General features: G+C 46.6%; 1 protein-coding gene across 2 annotated transcripts in view; it reads right to left on the bottom strand.

The window, feature by feature from the left end:
- Window positions 1–13,515, bottom strand: part of TTC33 (tetratricopeptide repeat domain 33) — a 239,843-nt gene extending 226,328 nt beyond the window's left edge. The window contains exons 1-2 of one of the 2 annotated variants that reach the window (XM_056545978.1): window positions 13,366–13,515; window positions 43–269 (exon numbers count right to left, since the gene is read on the bottom strand). In XM_056545978.1, the coding sequence (XP_056401953.1) occupies window positions 43–269; window positions 13,366–13,410 (272 nt within the window). In that variant the 5' untranslated portion in view covers window positions 13,411–13,515. Of the gene's footprint in view, window positions 1–42; window positions 270–13,275 lie in introns of both variants that reach the window. The other variant, XM_056545988.1, reaches the window with a different exon arrangement.
- Between the last annotated feature and the right edge of the window lie 3,140 nt (window positions 13,516–16,655).

Here is a 16,655-nt window from a genome sequence, read left to right as displayed (position 1 = left end):
AATGCAAGACAAGGTACGACTGTAGGTGGCCATTGCTCCTACCTTCCATTGAGGGCCAGTAATGCCCCTTCCTCCTTCAGCTGTTTACTCTTGGAGATATTGTCCTCTAGGAGAAGTTTTTTCTTGCGCTTAATGGAATGGATCCAGTCTACGTCGTGGCTCTCTAGGCCAGCCACCTCATCGGCAGACTCCTTTTCGAAGTTCTGAGAAGTCACCTTCGAAACTCTCTCACCAATCTTCCTCTTCCATCCAAAGGAGGCCATTACGGACTATAAAAACAGAGGCACATAAACCGATCATGAACAGAGTTTCCATTTATTTGATTTTTTTACAGGTTGTGACACAATCTTTTTATTTTTTTTAATATATATATATATTTTTTTTGTATATTATCTTTAAAACTTTTTATTTATTTTATTTTATTTTTTTAAATCAACTGGTGCCAGAAAGTTAAACAGATTTGTAAATTACTTCTATTAAAAAATCTTAATCCTTTTAGTACTTATGAGCTGCTGAATACTACAGAGGAAATTCTTTTCTTTTTGGAACACAGAGCTCTCAACTGACGAGCACAGTGCTCTCTGCTGACATCTCTGTCATTTTAGAGCAGCATATGTTTGCTATAGGGATGTTCTCCTACTCTGGACATTTCCTAAAATGGACAGAGATGTCAGCAGAGAGCACTGTGGTCATGATGTCAGCAGAGAGCTCTGTGTTCCAAAAAGAAAATAATTTCCTCTGTAGTATTCAGCAGCTAATAAGTACTGGAAGGATGAAGAATTTTTTTTATTGAAGTAATTTACAAATCTGTTTAACTTTCTGGCACCGATTGATAAAAAAAAAAAATAATAATAAAAAAATAAATAACCAGAGTACTCCTTTAACAAAGGGATTCTCAATTTTTGTCAATCCTCCAGCGATAAACTGATCATAGGGTGATCAATTCTATTGCAGCGCCTCTGGAGGAGAAATAAAGCATAAGGGTCCCTTCACACGGCGGATTAAAGGGGTACTCCGCTGCTCAGCGTTTGGAACAAACTGTTCCGAACGCTGGTGCTGGGAGCTCGTGACATCATAGCTCCGCCCCCTCAATACAAGTCTATGGGATGGGGCGTGACAGTCGTCACGCCCCCCTCCCATTGACTTGCATTGAGGGGGCAGGGCGTGATGTCATGAGGGGGCGGAACTATGACGTCACGAGCTCCCAGCACAAGCGTTCGGAGCAGTTTGTTCCAAACGCTGAGCAGCGGAGTACCCCTTTAACAGCTGATATTTCTTCAAACCCATTAAAGTCAATGGTAGCAAATTCCACGGTGGATTTTCCGCAGCAAATACGCTGCGAAAATTCTGCAAGTAATCCGCCCGTGTGAACATACCCTAAGGGTACATTCACGTCACGATTTTGCCTTACTGTTTTGAATCAGTTTTTGTATTTGAAAACCGTATACAACCAGATTGCTTATACATTGACCACCCATTTAAAAACTTACACAAAAAGTTTTTGGACTTATCAGTTTTCCTGCATATTTTTTTTCCCATGCAAAAAACTGCAGTCTACCACGGTTATGTATCCTGATCTGTCCTATCTTTTTGTTAAGGGTGCGTTCACACCACATTTTCTTCATATGGTGAGTCCAGCCCCCATCTCATTCATTTGAATGAGCCGACCGGAGTCAGATAGTGACTCCGGTCGGCTCATTTTTGCCCTATATCCGGTTTAGTGGCCGGACTTAAAACTGTAACATACCACGGTTTTGCGGGCACTGTCTGAGAAATGTGCACATGGAAATTTTCGGTGTGAGCAATCCACTGTGTGAACATAGCAAAAAAGACTGCCTTGTGTGTGCTTTCCTTCCTATCTTCTCTCTGAAATACCTGTGTGAGGTGCTCTAGGGGATAACTACACTGCTCAAAAAAATAAAGGGAACACTCAAACAACACAATGTAACTCCAAGTCAATGACACTTCTGTGAGATCACACTGTCCACTCAGGAAGCAACACTGATTGACAATTTCACATGCTGTTGTGCAAATGGAACAGACAACAGGTGGAAATTATAGGCAATTAGCAGGACACCCTCAATAAAGGAGTGGTTCTGCAGGTGGTGACCACAGACCACTTCTTAGTTCCTATGCTTCCTGGCTGATATTTTGGTCACTTTTGAATGCTGGCGGTGCTTTCACTCTAGTGGTAGCATGAGACGGAGTCTACAACCCACACAAGTGGCTAAGGAAGTGCAGCTCATCCAGGATGGCACATCAATGCGAGCTCTGGCAAGAAGGTTTGCTGTGTCTGTCAGCGTAGTGTCCAGAGCATGGTGGTGCTACCAGGAGACAGGCCAGTACATCAGGAGACGTGGAGGAGGCCGTAGGAGGGAAACAACCCAGCAGCAGGACCGCTACCTCCGCCTTTGTACAAGGAGGAGCAGGAGAACTGCCAGAGCCCTGCAAAATGACCTCCAGCAGGCCACAAATGTGCATGTGTCCACTCAAACGGTCAGAAACAGACTCCATGAGGGTGGTATGAGGGCCCAACGTCCTCAGGTGGGGGTTGTGCTTACAGCCAAACACTGTGCAGGACGTTTGGCATTTGCCAGAGAACACAAAGACTGGCAAATTTGCCACTGGTGCCCTGTGCACTTCACATATAAAAGCAGGTTCACACTGAGCATGTGACTTGACAGAGTCTGGAGATGCCGCGGAGAACGTTCTGCTGCCTGCAACATCCTCCAGCATGACCTATTTGGAGGTGGGTCAGTAATGGTGCGGGGTGGCATTTCTTTGGGGGGGCCGCACAGCCCTCCATGTGCTTGTCAGAGGTAGCCTGACTGCCATTAGGTACCAAGATGATATCCTCAAACCCCTTGTGAGACCATATGCTGGTGCGGTTGGCCCTGGGTTCCTCCTAATACAAGACAATGCTGGACCTCATGTGTCTGGAGTGTGTCAGCAGTTCCTGCAAGAGGAAGGCATTGATGCTATGGACTGGCCCGCCCATTCACCAGACCTGAATCTGATTGAGCACATCTGGGACATCATGTCTCGCTCCATCCACCAACGCCACGTTGCACCACAGACTGTCCAGGAGTTGTCGGATGCTTTAGTCCAGGTCTGGGAGGACATCCCTCAGGAGACCATCCACCACCTCATCAGGAGCATGTCCAGGCGTTGTAGGGAGGTCATACGGGCACGTGGAGGCCACACACACTACTGAGCCTCATTGTGACTTGTATTAAGGACATTACATAAAGTTGGATCAGCCTGTAGTGTGGTTTTCCACTGTGATTTTGAGTGTGACTCCATATCCAGACCTCCATGAGTCGATAAATTTTATTTCCATTGATAATATTTGTGTGATTTTGTTGTCAGCGCATTCAACTATGTAAAGTCTAAAGTATTTCATACGATTAGTTCATTCAGTCAGATCTAAGATGTGTTACCTTAGTGTTCCCTTTATTTTTTTGAGCAGTGTTGATGCTTTTTCCCTCTTCTCTCTCTGATCTGCTGCTATCTGTAACATTGAGAAAAGTGGGGGGTGGGGGCAGCTAACACAACCAGAAGCAGCAGCACAGCCAGTTATTTACAGGAGTTAGGATATGTTCACATCAGCAGTGCTCAAATCCATTATATGTCCAGGAATAGAAAAACAGAGCTAATTTCTTCCAAAAACCGTTCCCTGTCTGTCTCCAGGTTGGGTGTGGTTCTGCAGCTCAGTTTCATTGAAGTGAATGGAGCCAAGTTGTAATACCACACACAACCTGGGGACAGACGTGGAGCTGTTTTTGAAAGAAATTAGCTCTGTTTTTCTATTCCTGGATTACCACTTTATGGGTAGGATCACACAGAACGGGTACTGCCGATGACAGACCCTACAGTGTGCCTCCAGCTGTGCCTGCTTGTAGCAGCAATCCGCCCCTATGAGCAGACACACAGTGTTCTGTGAGTCGCCATGCACAGTCTACTCGCACGCATTGCAGCTGCTCTCGGCCTAGCTCAGGGAGCAGGAGGAGCAGCCACAATGTCTGTGAGTAAACTGCGCATGCGCATGGCGATCGCTATGTGCCTGCTCGTAGAGGCGGATTGTTATTACAAGCAGGCACAGCTGGAGGCACACTGTAAGGTTCGTCATCGCTGGATCTGCAGCGTAAAATTCCGTGTGACCCTACCCTAACAGAAGTAAAATGGTAAGAGATTTAGTAAAACTTGCATGTAAAATAACGGACGATAACATTAGTTATTAGCCATTAATAACTGTTCTTTTTTCACCAGTTTTTTTTTCTGAGCATGCTCAGTAGCAATAATGGATGAAATAACGGATCCAAATACCGGGAATATAACGGAGTTACTTGCGTCACCATAGACTTCAATGTTAGGCTCCTTTCACACTATGAGTATTCATCTGTTATTAATCGTCTGTTTTCTGTATAAAAAACGATTTATAATAACGGATGCTAACAGCTGAATAACGTCCGTCAAAATAACGGGCATATTCATCCGTTAAGGCCCATGACAACATCCCTCATGTACGGCCTTTTTAACACCTCTGCCTACAGACTCCCACAGCCGGGACTACTACTACTCCCATAATGGAACAGACTTGTTTCCATGATGGGAGTAGTAATTCCCTGGCTGCGGGAGTCTGCTGGTGGCTGGGGAGGCTACATTAGTGTTTGTACTACTACCCCCATCATGAATCAGAGTCTGTTCCATTATGGGGGTTGTAGTACAGGGGCTGAGGGATTGATTGCACTGGGTCTAACTTCTCAGACCCCATACGATCAGAAGTTATTAAGCAGGGGAGCGGGCGGCATGGTCCGCAACCCTGCTATGTATCGTGTGTCTTTACTTTCATTTTTAAATCCCCGCGGGGAGCCCTGAATGGCCGGTACTGAGGAGCTATTCAAGGCAGGATTTTTAAAATGAACATTGTGAGTGGCAGCGGGGGCCATATGTATATTAAAAATGCTGTGGGGGAAAAGATATATAGCATTGCAGGGGGGGGGCAGATATATAGCCTATATATCTAGCCCCCAAGCGCAGTTATAATATGCCCCCCGCAGCACATTCATAAATATATGACCACCGCCAGCGCATTTATAAAAATATACCCCGCAGCGTACCTATAATGTGCCCCCCGCAGTGCATTTGTCATAATATGCCACCGCAGCGATATATGTGAAAAGTATTCTAGCAGTAGTGCATTGGGACAGCAGCCGGCCGGCCCCATGATGCTGATAGAAATACTTTTCATACATAGCGCTGCAGGGGTATATGTATATAGATGCGCTGGGGGGGTTTGGGCAGACATATAGCGTTATCTGCCCCCCACAGCGCTTCTATATACATATGCCACCGCAGCGTTATGTCCCGATGCGCTACTGCTAGAATACTTTTCACATATATCGCTGCGGTAGCATATTATGACAAATGCACTGTGGGGGGCACATTAAAGATACGCTGCGGGGTATATTTTTATAAATGCGCTGCGGGGGGCACATTATAAATACGTTGCGGACGGCACATTATAAATACGTTGAGGGGGGAACATTATAAATACGTTGCGGGTGGCACATTGTAAATGCGCCGGCGGGGGTCATATCTTTATTAATGCGCTGCGGGGGGCATATTATAAATGTGCTGAGGGGCTAGATATATATAGGCTATATGTCTGCCCCTCCTGAAGCGCAATATATCTTGCCCCCCACAGCGCTTTTAATATACATATGGCCCCCGCTGCCACTCACATTGTTCATTTTAATAACCCTGCGGAGAACCCTGAATGGCTCCTCGGTACCGGCCATTCAGGGCTCCTGGCGGCAGATTTAAAAATGAAAGTAAAAAGCACATGATACATTGCTCCCCTGCTTAATAACTTCTGATCGCATGGGGGCTTAGGAGTGATACCCGGTGCGATCAATACCTCAGCCCCTGTACTACAACCCCCATCATGGAACAATGTATGTTCCATGATGGGGGTAGTAGTACAAATACTAATGTAGCCTCCCCATGATGGAAACAAGTTTGTTCCGTGATGGGAGTAGTAGTAGTCCCTCAGCACTGCAGGAGTCTGCTGATATCCCCTCTTCTGAGCATGCTCAGAAGTAATGAAGGATATTATACAAGGATGTGGAATTCCTATCGCCCGACGCCCGGGACATGCAGTTCCGGGCGCCGGGCTCATAAATTTTTCTGGCCCTTAGCCCTGCTTCGGGCAAGCAGGGCCGGACCTGACAAACGCTGCGGCACTCAGCAGTCTGTATGGAGCGGGCTCCCGACTCATGCCCGTTTCGTACACTGCAGCCCACGGCCGATTTCAGTAGCTGGGGGGGCGCCGTGGCTGGCTATTAACCCTTTAGATCGCCGCTACCAAAGCAGACAGTAGCGTCTAAAGGGACATTTGAATGCTCCCTAGTGGGCTGGATTGCTGACCTGCAGCGCGATCGCATGTGAACAATCCACTATAGAGGTAGCCGGAGGGATTACCTCTGTTCCCTGGTGTCCGTGGCTCTGTCATTGATAGAGCCTGGCTGGACTAGACTCTATCAATGGATCACAGAGCACACAGATCAATGGAGTTCAAATGACGTAAATGTAAAAAAAAATACCAAACCACAGAATTGCAATTTTTATAATTTCCCAGAAAAAAAAGTTAAAAAGCGATTAAAAAGTCAGATCACTACCAAAATGGTACCGATATAAAAAACAGATTATGGCGCAAAAATTAGCCCTCATACAGCCTGGTATGTGGAAATTTTTTTTTTTACAGCTACAGGGGTCAAAAAATGGCAATTAAAAAAATTCTAAAAAGTTCAGATTTTTTTAAAATTAGTAAAACATGACGTAAACTATACAAATCTGGTATTGCTGTACTCAGGCGCCTAAAGTATCAAAACAACATGTTATCTCAACCACAAGGTAAATGGCAAATGTAGAAAAGAAAATGTAGAAAAGAAAACCATCAAGGTTGCAAAATTATCTTTCACTATTTCAATTTCACTTCACCGATTATATATAATATATCTTTACCGTATTTATCGGGGTATACCACGCACCGGCCTATAACACGCAACCTCATTTTACCAAGGATATTTGGGTAAAAAAAGTTTTTTACCCAAATATCCATGGTAAAATGAGGGTGCGTGTGTGCACGTGTATACCCCGATATACCCCCAGGAAAGGCAGGGGGAGAGAGGCCGTCGCTGCCCGCTTCTCTCCCCCTGCCTTCCCTGGGGTCTAGAGCCCTGCTGCCGGCCCTTCTCTCCCCTGGCTATCGGCGCCGCTGCCCGTTCTGTCCCCCTGACTATCGTGCCGGCGCCGATAGCCAGGGGGAGAGAAGCGGCGCCGACAGCCAGGGGGAGAGAAGGGGCAGCGGCACCCATTGCCGACGCCGCTGCCCCGTTGCCTCCCCCCATCCCCGGTGGAATAATTACCTGGGTCGGGTCCGCGCTGCTGCAGGCCTCCGACGTGCGTCCCCTGCGTCGTTGCTATGCACGGCGCGGCGCACTGACGTCATGCGCTGCGCCGTGCAGCGCATAGCAACGACGCCGGGGACGCACGCCGGAGGCCTGCAGCAGCGCAGACCCGACCCAGGTAATTATGCCACCGGGGATGGGGGGAGGCAACGGGGCAGCGGCGCCGGCAATGGGTGCCGCTGCCCCTTCTCTCCCCCTGGCTGTCGGCGCCGCTTCTCTCCCCCTGGCGCCGGCATCGATAGTCAGGGGGACAGAACGGGCAGCGGCGCCGATAGCAAGGGGGAGAGAAGGGCCGGCAGCAGCGCTCTAGACCCCAGGAAAGGCAGGGGGGAGAGAAGCGGGCAGCGACGGCCTCTCTCTCCCTGCCTTTCCTGGGGCTGTATCGGCGTATAACACGCACATGGACTTTAGGCTAAAAATTTTAGCCTAAAAAGTGCGTGTTATACGCCGATAAATACGGTACTTATTTTTTAGTTTCGGAGAATATGTTATTGAAATATTAAAAAGGTATCCTTATAGTAGGTAGTTATGGCTATTATAGGGCGAGGAGGAAAAAACGAGAGTGTAAAAGCAAAAATTGGCCCGGACAAGTGGATCGTCATGAGGGACAAGTAGATTTTGCTCCATTTTAGTCCTGTGGACAAGTAGTTTTTTTCTTAAATTTCCACACCCTTGTATTAGAAACAACTTATATATTTATTTTGACTTGTAAAAACTGACCACTAGGGGGTCTTCCTACATGTACCGGCCGCAAGTCTCTCATGGAGTTCGGACTCACACCGGCCTGGCATGAGTCCGAACTCTCATAGTGCAGCCAGGACACTAATGAGCACAGCGCATCTCCCTGCCTGTCAATCAGACAGATCGAAGCAAGTGCTGTGCACGCTGCATGTCGCACCTCAGCTACATTGAACACTGCCTGCTGTCTGCACGTTCACACTACTTAATTACCGACCAGAATTCCGCTTCAGAGTTTTCCGTTAACCCAGTGGTTTTGTTTGTTAACTTCACCATTCACATAAAAGTTTCCTCATCACTGAACAAAATCTTCTGCGTAAACTGAGGGTCGTGTTCCAATTTTTGTTTTGCCCATTCTGCAGCCCCTGAAACTACGGATACTGGAAGCCTGTGCTAGCATTTCTCCTGCGGTGTATATAGTAGTATATAGCAGTGTATACGGATACTGGAAGCCTGTGCTAGCATTTCTCCTGCGGTGTATATAGTAGTATATAGCAGTGTATACGGATACTGGAAGCCTGTGCTAGCATTTCTCCTGCGGTGTATATAGTAGTATATAGCAGTGTATACGGATCCTGGAAGCCTGTGCTAGCATTTCTCCTGCGGTGTATATAGTAGTATATAGCAGTGTATACGGATCCTGGAAGCCTGTGCTAGCATTTCTCCTGCAGTGTATATAGTAGTAGTATATAGCAGTGTATACGGATACTGGAAGCCTGCGCTAGCATTTCTCCTGCGGTGAATATATAGTAGTATATAGCAGTGTATACTGATACTGGAAGCCTGTGCTAGCATTTCTCCTGCAGTGTATATAGTAGTAGTATATAGCAGTATATACAGATACTGGAAGCCTGTGCTAGCATTTCTCCTGCAGTGTATATAGTAGTAGTATATAGCAGTATATACAGATACTGGAAGCCTGTGCTAGCATTTCTCCTGCGGTGTATATAGTAGTATATAGCGGTGTATACAGATACTGGAAGCCTGTGCTAGCATTTCTCCTGCGGTGTTGCTATCAGTGTGTGAAGAGTGGGAGAAGAGGGTTGCATTGACAATCCAACATAATGGGCAACACATTGAACACATTTTATAAGTGGTCAGAAACTTGTAAATAACTCATGAAAGAATAAAGTTACGTTAAAACCAAGCACATCATTGTTTTTCTTGTGGAATTCGCAATAAGTTTCATGTGTCACATGACCCTCTTCCTATTGAAAAAACTAAAATTGGATTCAAAATGGCCGACTTCAAAATGGCCACCATGGTCACCACCCATCTTCAAAAGTTTCCCCCCTCACATATACTAATGTGCCACAAACAGGAAGTTAGTATCACCAACCATTCCCATTTTATTAAGGTGTATCCATATAAATGGCCCACCCTGTATATACAGGGGTCTCCAACTCCCTGCCCGCGGAACAAAATTTTGCGGCTCGGGCAGGTGATTTCTTAAGGCATTTAGCCCTGCTTCGGGCAAGCAGCACTAAATGCTGGGCGGTATGACCAAAAATGTATATCACAGTATTTTTCTAAATTATGGCGGTTTCACGGTATTTAAACAGTATATATATATTTATTTTTTTTTTTCATTTAATTTGCAAAATGGGAAAAGGGGGTGATTCTGACTTTTATTAGGGGAAGGGTTAAACGATATTTATAAACTTTTCTTTTTTTTTTTTGCAATGTTATAGCCCCCAAACATTGATCAATGATTCTGCCGCTTGACTGCTCCTGTCTGGATCTCAGGCATGGAGCAGTCATTTGGCGATCGGACAGGCGAGGAGGAAGATAGAGGACCGTCCTCGTGTCAGAAATCGCAGCAGTCCCGAATAGCCCACTGAGCTAACCGGCACTGATTAGCTTTCACTTTAGGCGCTGCAATCAACTTTGAACGCCGCATCTAAAGGGTTAATAGCGCACGGCACCGCGATCGGTAATGCGCACTATTAGCCACAGGTCCCAGCCGTTGCTAGGTGCCGGGCCCGACCCGCTATGACGCGGGGCCATGACATGGCCCAGTGTTATAAGAAGGGAGCGGGTGGAGGGTGTACATGTACGTCCTTCGTCCCCAACGGGGTACACGCACACACCGGTATTGCGGTATATGAAAAATTCATATAATAAAAAAAAAAAAAAAAAAAAAACACACCGGTATTTGATATGAACCGGTATACCGCCCACCACTACCGGAAGACTTCCCACATGTCGGCGCACACACAGCTACTGTGCAAATATATAGAGAAGTATACGCACTGCTCACCCCTGTTGATCGGACTCCACTTGAGGATAATTAAGCAGCTGTGTAGGAACTGTCACACAGCTACTGTACCTGTATCTCCCTGCTGCAGCACTACCTGATGGGGGTCATATCTATCTGGGGGCATTATATGTGAGGGGCGCATGATGGGGGCATTATATGTGAGGGGCGCATGATTGGGGCATTATATGTGAGGGGCACATGATGGGGGCATTATATGTAAGGGGCGCATGATGGGGGCATTATATGTGAGGGGCACATGATTGGGGCATTATATGTGAGGGGCGCATGATGGGGGCATTATATGTTAGGGGCGCATAATGGGGCATTATATGTCAGGGGCGCATAATGGGGCATTATATGTCAGGGGCGCATGATGGGGGCATTATATGTCAGGGGCGCATGATGGGGGCATTATATGTCAGGGGCGCATGATGGGGGCATTATATGTGAGGGGCACATGATGGGGGCATTATATGTGAGGGGCACATAATGGGGCATTATATGTGAGGGGCGCATGATGTGGGCATTATATGTGAGGGGCACATGATGGGGGCATTATATGTGAGGGGCACATGATGGGGGCATTATATGTGAGGGGCGCATGATAGGCGCATTATATGTGAGGGGCGCATGATAGGCGCATTATATGTGAGGGGCGCATGATAGGCGCATTATATGTGAGGGGCGCATGATAGGCGCATTATATGTGAGGGGCGCATGATGGGGCAATATATGCGAGGGGCGCATGATGGGGCATTATATGTGAGGGGCGCATGATGGGGGCATTATATGTGAGGGGCACATGATGGGGGCATTATATGTGAGGGGCGCATAATGAGGGCATTATATGTGAGGGGCGCATGATGGGGGCATTATATGTGAGGGGCGCATAATGAGGGCATTATATGTGAGGGGCGCATGATGGGGGCATTATATGTGAGGGGCGCATAATGAGGGCATTATATGTGAGGGGCGCATAATGGGGCATTATATGTGAGGGGCGCATAATGGGGCATTATATGTGAGGGGCGCATAATGGGGCATTATATGTGAGGGGCACATAATGGGGCATTAAATACGAGGGGCGCATGATGGGGGCATTATATGTGAGGGGCACATGATGGGGGCATTATATGTGAGGGGCGCATGATAGGCGCATTATATGTGAGGGGCGCATGATAGGCGCATTATATGTGAGGGGCGCATGATAGGCGCATTATATGTGAGGGGCGCATGATAGGCGCATTATATGTGAGGGGCGCATGATGGGGCAATATATGCGAGGGGCGCATGATGGGGCATTATATGTGAGGGGCGCATGATGGGGGCATTATATGTGAGGGGCACATGATGGGGGCATTATATGTGAGGGACAAAAAATGGGGCATTATATGTGAGGGGCGCATAATGGGGCATTATATGTGAGGGGCGCATAATGGGGCATTATATGTGAGGGGCGCATGATGGGGGCATTATATGTGAGGGGCGCATGATGGGGGAATTATATGTGAGGGGCGCATAATGAGGGCATTATATGTGAGGGGCACATGATGGGGGCATTAAATACGAGGGGCGCATGATGGGGGCATTATATGCGAGGGGCGCATGATGGGGGCATTATATGTGAGGGGCACATAATGGGGCATTATATGTGAGGGGCACATAATGGGGCATTATATGTGAGGGGCGCATGATGGGGGCATTATATGTGAGGGGCACATGATGGGGGCATTATATGTGAGGGGCGCATAATGGGGGCATTATATGTGAGGGGCACATAATGGGGGCATTATATGTGAGGAGCGCATAATGGGGCATTATATGTGAGGGGCGCATAATGGGGCATTATATGCGAGGGGCACATGATGGGGCATTATATGTAAGGGGCACATGCAGCCCAGCCTCACCCAGCCTCTACCTCCAGTGGCCCCCAGATAATTTGAGTTTGAGACCCCTGTGTATGTATAGCAATTATTACTATGTAATAATATAGAACTGGATGAGTACTTTCAGTGATCTTCTTGTACAAGAAGATCGACCATACTGTGGCATGGAGGGGAGTACCAGACGTCAAGTCTCAATTTAAACCCATCGGACCCCCTCGTTGACAATGCGGGGGGTCCAATGAGTTCCCCCAACATCTGTCATTTTGCCTATAGATGATGTGATCGGCACTGATCACTGCATTTAAATGGTTAACGGTACACAAGTCACGACATACATGTAGGTCTCTGTGTGCAAAGGACCAGGAGGCGGCGCCGCCATACAGTAAAGTCAGAGGCCCTCTAGGAGTTGGTTAATCCCTCTAATGCAGGATTCAACCAAGATGCCTTCAGCTATTGCAAAACTACAACTCCCAGCATGCCCGGACAGCCGAAGGCTGTCCGGGCATGCTGGGAGTTGTAGTTTTGCAACAGCTGGAGGCACCCTGGTTGGGAAACACTGCTCATATATCATAAAAAAAGGTAAAGGATGTTTAACAAAATCATGGCAACATGAAGAAGACTTGAATTAATGTGCATTAATATCTATTTTATGAGGCATCACCATTTAAATGTTTCTAATAAAAAATAAATGCAAATATTTCCAACGTTCCATGAGATTTTTATATAAAGTGACCCAGGTTATGTCTGTGTTAATCCCAGATACAGTCCCGCGTCTTGTCTTGCTGCTGGATGAGCTTCTATTTGGGTAAAGAAGAACATGCCCTTTAAATTCCTTCTCCACATCCTAGTACAGCCTGATCAATGCATGCACGCCCCTGTATTGTGAGCGCTCGGCGCCAGTTCACATCTCTGCGTTTACCTTCAGGAGCTGCCTATAGTTCTATCCTCTTCCTTCCTCCGTACACAGCAGTAGAGTGATAGGCACACTGCGCGGACGAACATAACTCACCGTAGGGAACCTGAAAAAAAAATCTGCAAGATGAAGGAATGTCATAGCCTATTTTTCCTTGCGGTAACTCATTTTCGGCCTCATCTGTCCTTCAACTTTCAGTTTTACAGCCAATCAACAGTCCCCGTTTAGGATGTATCAGTTGTGACGTCAGGAGCACGTGTCAGACAGCGGGCACGTGACTTGCTTCGACCAATCACGCTTGTTGGGGGTTATCCGCGCTCGGAGTGGAGCCTAGGGGAGGGGGCGGGAGCGGGGCGCTTCCCATGGTAACCAATTAGATGATTGCGTGCATTATAAGGATGAACCTGATTGGTTGATATGGCTTACCACTGTTTTGATTGCTGCTCTCCTGCGCATGCTCAATGTAGCTACAGAACTCATTACTCTTTATACAGATGTTTCATTGGCTGATCTTAATATTCAGCTGGAATCTTTAACCTGTGGTTGTCCAGCTGTGACAAAACTACAGCTCCCAGCATGCCTCGACAGCCAACAGCTCTCTGGGGCATCTTGGGAGTTGCAGTTTTACATCATATTGAGAGCCACAGGTTAAAGAACACCAGAAAAAAAAAAAAAAAAAAAAATATATATATATATATATATATATATATATATATATATATACTAGCTGAGTACCGGCGTTGCCCAGTTTTCTTCCTAATCCTTGTTGGGGAGGAAAATAAACAAAGGAGGAAGCTTTTGACGTCATATCCCGACCTCCTATACCGACCTATACCGACAGAAAATATGCAGCAGATCCTGTACGTGTGAGCGTATCCTAAGGGCTCATTCAGGGGTGGATCCACAGTGTATTTTATGCTGCGGATCCGCCGACAATGGACCCTATCTGTGCCTGCTCATAATGGCAATCCTCCGCTACGAGCAGACACACTTTGATGTGTATACTCGCGCACATCATGGCCGCTCCTCCTGCTCTCTGAGCTAGGCCGAGAGCAGCCGCGATGTGTGCATTGTCGGGGGATCCGCAGCGTAAAATATGCTGGGGATCCATCCGTGTAAATGAGTCCTAAGGACACAAGGTGTATGTGTACACACAGTGCCGGCTCCCACTGTGTTGTATAAATCATTAGCTAGAACCCTCGGCTAATGCCAGACATCACCAATCAGGCTGATGTCCGACATTAACACTTTAGATGCCGCTATCAAAGTTGATGGTAGCGTCCAAAAGTTTTAACGCCTTAAGGTCCGAGCGTTTTTCCGTTTTTGTACTTTTGTTTTTTCCTCCTTACCTTTTAAAAATCATAACCCTTTCAATTTTGCACCTAAAAGTCCATATGATGGCTTATTTTTTGCGCCACCAATTCTACTTTATAATGACATCAGTCATTTACCCAAAAATCTATGGCAAAAACGGAAAAAAAATCATTGTGTGTTTATATATATATATACACACGTTTTAAAATTGCCCCCCCCCCCACTTTTGTCACTGGCCCCCCATGTGCCCCCCCCTAAATTTGAATGCTGGAGACACCACTGATCCCGTCCTCCTACCCCGACCTCCTACCCCGACCTCCTACCCCGTCCTCCTACCCCGACCTCCTACCCCGACCTCCTACCCCGACCTCCTACCCCGTCCTCCTACCCCGTCCTCCTACCCCGTCCTCCTACCCCGTCCTCCTACCCCGTCCTCCTACCCCCGTCCTCCTACCCCGTCCTCCTACCCCGTCCTCCTATCCCGTCCTCCTACGGTTAAACGAACAGGCAAACTGAAACGATGGCCCTGATTTGTGTTGTGTAGTTTTCTTTGTGGGTTTTAATTCCCTACAATTTATTTTCCACGGTATTTACTAAGGTTTCCCTACATTTTCCACTTTCCCTACATTTTTTTTTTTTTTTTTTTTTTTGCACCTGCTCTGATCTGTCTGGTCAAATCCACCACATTTTATGTGGAATCCTTAGTAAATGTGTTGGTTTTTTGTGAAAATGTCGGAAACACGCCCCTTTTCGGAGACCACACCCCCTTTCTCATGCAGCCACGCCCCCTTTTGGGTCTTCTTAGCAAAATGGAGAGTTAGTCAGGGTTTTTTCAATTCTGGCGCACATTCTGGCGCAATGTGACAGAATCTGTGGCACAACCCGTCGGGTTTGCAATAGTAAATGAGGGCCCATGTGCGAGTCGCTACGCATGTGCGGCCGCTCCCCCTGCTAAGTGAGCTGCCGAGATGTGCGAGTGTACTGCGCATGCGTGCTGCGACTTGCACGTCGCAGTGTGTCTGCTCGTAGCGGCGTATTGCCGCTCCGAGCAGGCACATGTAAAGCCAGCATATAGAGGTACTTCAGCGGCGGATCCGCAGCATAAAATACGCTGCAAATCCGCTCGTCTGAACCTACCCTTACAGAGCTGTGTTAAGGTTTTACTTTATTTTATTTTTTTGCGCCATGAGTTGGTTTTCAACGTTACCACTTTTGTGTAGTTCTGGCTTTTTGATCACTTTCTATGATATTTTTTTCTGAGGATAGAATTTTTTGCATTATTTTGCATTTTTTGGAATATAATGATTTAACAGTTCGGACAATTAGGCACCTGGTGACACCAAATATGCTTATTTTTCAATTTTTTTAAATTATTATTTTATTAATTTTTTTTTTTTAAATGGGGGGGATTTTTTGATCCCCTGTAGGGCCTACTTTAAAGCATACCGGTCAGATCCCACAAAAAAAATAAATAAAAAAAAACACACAAAACTGTTATATGTTACTTAGTACCTAATCCTAATAATGTGCATGTCATTTTTATGTCTCTATCACCCATATCTCACCAAAAAATAGCATATTATAGCTGCTCAGAGGGGGAGATTTATCAAATCCTGTCCAGAGGAAAAGTTGCCTAGTTGCCCATAGCAACCAATCAGATCGCTTCTTCCATTTTTGAAAAGGCCTCTGCAAAATGAAAGAAGCGATCTGATTGGTTGCTATGGGCAACTGGGCAACTTTTCCTCTGGACGAGTTTTGATAAATTTCCCCCACTGTCCAAAAATCCACCAGTGTTAAATCACTTAAAGGGGAGATCCAGCTGATCTGTTTTGAAAAATTAGAGCAGTGTTTCCCAACCAGTGTCCCTCAATCTGTTGCAAAACCACAACTCCCAGGGAGTTGTAGTTTTGCAACAGATTGGACGACACTGGTTGGGAAACACTGAATAAGAGGCTACAATTTACCCCTAAACGTGTACATGGTTGCTATGGGAAACTGGGCAACTTTTCCTTTGCACAGGTTTTGATAAATCTCCCCCAATGTCTTTTCCATCTTGTCAAAGGAAAGGGCGT

The sequence above is a fragment of the Hyla sarda genome, chromosome 1 (genome assembly GCF_029499605.1).
Source record: "Hyla sarda isolate aHylSar1 chromosome 1, aHylSar1.hap1, whole genome shotgun sequence".
Lineage (NCBI taxonomy): Eukaryota > Metazoa > Chordata > Amphibia > Anura > Hylidae > Hyla > Hyla sarda.
The sequence above is the reverse complement of the archived record's forward strand: the minus strand, read 5'-3'. Positions and strand labels throughout refer to the sequence as shown.